General features: G+C 39.0%; 1 protein-coding gene across 1 annotated transcript; it reads right to left on the bottom strand.

Annotated features, from left to right (window-relative positions):
• Positions 1-3,223: 3,223 nt before the first annotated feature.
• Positions 3,224-4,174, bottom strand: LOC131395552 (olfactory receptor 5AN6-like). The gene has a single exon (XM_058527412.1). The coding sequence runs from the start codon at positions 4,172-4,174 to the stop codon at positions 3,224-3,226; it is 951 nt and encodes a 316-aa protein (XP_058383395.1).
• Positions 4,175-4,449: the final 275 nt, after the last annotated feature.

Raw genomic sequence — 4,449 nt, 5'->3', positions numbered from 1 at the left:
TAACTTTAGTTACCATGCTGTACATTACATCCCCATGGCTTATTTATTTTATAACTGAGATTCTGTACATTTTGACCACTTTCACCAATTTTGCCCATGCCCCACCTCTCACCTCTGACAACCACCAATCTGTTCTCTGTATCTGAGAGTTTGTTTATTTGTTTTTAGATTTGACATATAAGTGAGATCATACAGTACTAGTCTTTCTCTGTCTGACTTATCTTACTTAGTATAATGTCCATAACGTCCATCCATATTGTTGTAAATGACAAAGCCTCTTCCTTTTGATTCTCCAGTTTTCAATGCTCTGACTTGCCAAGACTTGACCTATTCTCAGTATTTCTCCCTCTGAGGAGGGAGTATCTCTTTTCCGGGGGAATTTAATCTGTGTTTCACAATAGCTAGTCTTACCTGCCTTGTCCTCTTTACTGATAATTCCAATATCTGAAGATTTTACAGGTCTGTTTACAAGGACTACTTTTTCCCTGTTGGTTCTCAATTATGGGGGTTGGTATAGAGGTTGGTGCTTTTATTTTATTTTTTACTATAAACTGCTTTTTCAAATTCTTAAACATGATATGTGGGAATTCTTGCTTGTTTACCCTGAGGGTAAGCCCTCTGGGCTTTATGTGCACGTCACCTTCCAGACTGTCAAGGCAAATAATCTGTAATCAATCTATAAATCAAAATTGGGGTGAGTTTATTATATGAGCCAGATCTGAGGACTATAGCCCAGGGGCTTCCTTCCCCAAGGAAGGAAGCACATCAAAGAAGTGGGGTGTACAGAGTTGTTATATACTATCTTGGAACAAATAGCATACATCACATATGACAGGAATATTTTTTTTTACTACTGTCACGAGGTGCTTAGCCAGCACAGCAGGTCAGTGGTCACGAGGTAAGCACAGTGGGTCAGTAATTAATCCTTACTTTCTAGGAAGAGATACTTATCCTCAAAGAAATACCTATATGGGGAGAAGCCATAGCCCTATCTTTAAGACCATCATTCTTGTATTTGAGACATTGTAAATATTTAAAGCAGATGTACAATGCATGCTCAACAGGCCACATCAGGCCTTTTTGGAAAAACAAGGCCAGGCCGGATTAGTTTTAAACCAAACGGTTGCCTCATATACTCCAATATATCCTATTGTTTTTCATTTATTTATCAAGACCACCTGGGTCATGCCCTGAGTTTTGTCTTCTGAGCCTTCACCACTGATGCAGGTCACATAGTAGAAGCTCAGGGTCTCCAGTGTTCAGCAGGACTCTCGAAGGCGAAAGCCATGTTCAGCCCTTGTTACTTCCCTGCGTTCCCGGTTTCACTTCATTTTGGGGCTTAGCTTTTTCCTCCTTTGCTTTAAGTTAAATCGAACTTCATTTAAACAGTGATTTTATTTCATATACAGTATTTCAGTTAGGAGGGTCATTTAGGTATATATAATTCAACATACTGCCAGATGCAGAAATCCTCAGTAAACTTCATTCTCCTGGTCTTTAAAGATATTTACCATTCCTCTTCTTATTTTTGAACATATCAGTCACACCTATTTTATATTTGAATTGAGACAATTGCCATTCCTGACATCTTTATAGGTTTGACATGGCCATGTCTTCTTGGCTTTCACCTATAAGATCTTGTTCCCCTCTGTATTTCGAGATTTGTGTAAGCTGATTTTCTCTAGGAAGTTATTTTACACATAGATACAGAGAACAGATTGATGGTTACCAGAGGGGAAACGGGTGGAGGAGGGTGAAAGGGGTAAAAAGGCGCATGTGTGTTTGATGGGTGGAAACTAGACTTTTGGTGGTGAACACAATGTAGTCTACACAGAAGTCAAAATATAATTAGGTACACCTAAAATTTATATGATGTTATAAACCAATGTTACTTCAATAAAAAAAAAAAGAAAGAAAGTTATTTGGGAGAATTATTTGAGCCTGGGTTTAAGATTCTCTCTTAAGAATCTTAAGAAAGCATTTGCATTTGCTTCTGATTGGTACCTGAGGGTACTAACAACCTGGGGCTACTTGAAAATAAATTCTCAGCTAAAGATTCCTTGAACTGCATAGTTAGTGTGAATTCAGACCACAAACCTCCATTAGACCATGTGGTTACAAATTCTCAGTTTACGTTTCCCTGTACCCAGTACGAAGCCTGAGAGAGTCAAGATTTCCCTTTTGTGAGATACGAGTTTTTTTCCTTAATTTCCTCTCACACTGAAGTATAGTCCACTGGACTCTCAAATATACGTTTGGATCTCCTATTAAACTCTCAGGCAGCCCTAGGCTTGGTCTCCATTTCCCCATGTGTCATGTGCCTGTCAAAATATGGGCCCAATGTTACCAGAGTTCAGCAGATTCCCCCAATGTGAATGTCAGTCATCTTCAGAGCTGCCTTCACTCTTAGGATTCTTTATTTTACTTCATATTTGGATGCTGGAGATTTCCTTTCTTTCCTTGCCTTCTCAGAAATGTATTTAAAGATATTTTCTAAAAAATATTTTGTCCAACGTCTTTAGTTGTTTTGCATCGTTGGGTACATCTATGCTATACAGTCCCCCATAAGAGAAAGGTAGTCTTTCCAATGTTTTAGAATCCAAATGATCACTTCTTTCCTTTGTATTTTAGCTCTTTCAAGTCAGGATAGTATAATAGAAATCCCCTTGTTCATTCACTTACAAACTATTAATGTTGAGTTCTAAAAATAACCTAGAAAACACATCCCAGACCAAACTCCCTATGGCAGATGTCCTTGGCAGGGAAGTTAGTTCAAAGTCTAAAGTTATTCTGCTCTCCACATCTCCACTTCAGTCAACTGGAATTTGCCCCTAGGCAAGAGAGTTTGAAGTCCAGAGAGTTTGAAGTCCAGGACAAAGCAGTCGTTATTCTGCTTGCAATGTCGTGTATGAGAAAGATCACTGGTCTTGTGTTTAGTCCCATTCTCTCCAGCCTGCAATCTGAAGTTCTGAAAAGTATGTAAGGGTGAAACACCAAGAAACTGAAACATAAAAATTAATATATTAACTGTTATGTGAGGTCACTGCTGATGTAAGAGGAGAGTCAACTGTTCAAGACTCAAAGAAGCCACAAGATTTGCATGGCATTGAGCCAGTCCTGGATTTAGATGGGTTGATTCACTTGCAATCCTGCCAGAACACCAATGAGGTTGATAGTCTGGAAACTTCCAGTCACCTGGGTCACTAACCTACCACACCTTTAATTAACTGTGACAATGGGAAAATACTCTCTTATTCTTATATCTCATAAGGGCATCTTTGATTTCCTTGTTCCTCAGGCTGTAAATCAAAGGATTCAACATGGGGATCACCACAGTATAGAAGACTGCTGCCATCTTGTCATAGCTCAGAGAATTATCAGCGCTTGGGTGCATATGGACAAAGAGTCCTGATCCAAAAAAAAAAGTCACTGATATCAGATGAGAAGCACAGGTGTTGAAGGCCTTGGATCTGCCTTCAAGTGAGCTGATCTTCAGGATGGTGGCAACGATATAACTGTAAGATATCATGATGATTATGACGGATGTCACACCAAAAATCACCGCTATCACAAACTTTATGAGTTGTAGGAAAAAGGTTTCAGAGCAGGATAGGACTAATAATTGAGGCAAATCACAGAAGAAGTGGTTGATAATATTTGGTCCACAGAAATCGAGCTGAAGTAAAGCACACAGTTGGATCAATGAGCCAAAGATACCAGTTATATAGGCTCCAACCACCATCTGCTCACAGAGGGTGGGGGACATGATGGTTGTGTAGAGCAGAGGATTACAAATGGCAGCATAACGATCATAAGCCATGGCTGCCAGGAGACAGCACTCAGTCAGACCCAGGCTAGAGAAGAAGAAGTATTGCATGGCACACCCCATAAAGGAGATGAATTTAGGCTTCTGGAAGAAGTCTGAGAGCATTTTGGGGGTTGTGGAGGTAACATAGCAGAAATCTATAAAGGATAAGTTGCTGAGGAAGAAGTACATGGGTGTATGTAGGTAGGAGTCCATCCTAATCAGGATGATGAGGCTCAGGTTCCAGGCCACTGTTAAGAGGTAAGTCCCCAAGAATACTGTAAAGAGAACAATCTTGAGCTTGGGAAAATCTGAGAATCCCAAAAGGATGAATTTGGTAACTGTTGTATTGTTCCTTTCTTTGGCCATTGTCTTGAAATTACTTCAATCTGCAGAAAGATGCTTGGCTTAATGATTGACTATTTTAATATTATGAAACGTACTTGTTTTGAGTATAGTTTCATGTTTTTGGATAAAAAATTATCCATAGTCGAAATAACTTTTTTAACAATATAAAAAATTACAGAAATTATCTTAAAAATTTGGGAATCCCATTTCCCAACTACTCAATAGTTTGCGATATATTCTTGCAAGTTTTCTTACACATACACATGCACACTTATGCACACAGATGTTGCCAAATT

Source organism: Diceros bicornis, chromosome 31, assembly GCF_020826845.1.
Source record: "Diceros bicornis minor isolate mBicDic1 chromosome 31, mDicBic1.mat.cur, whole genome shotgun sequence".
Lineage (NCBI taxonomy): Eukaryota > Metazoa > Chordata > Mammalia > Perissodactyla > Rhinocerotidae > Diceros > Diceros bicornis.
The sequence above is the reverse complement of the archived record's forward strand: the minus strand, read 5'-3'. Positions and strand labels throughout refer to the sequence as shown.

What these genes read in the sequence shown, in the direction of transcription:
- LOC131395552 (XM_058527412.1), bottom strand. Translation starts at nt 4,174, where the DNA reads ATGGCCAAAGAAAGGAACAATACAACAGTTACCAAATTCATCCTTTTG.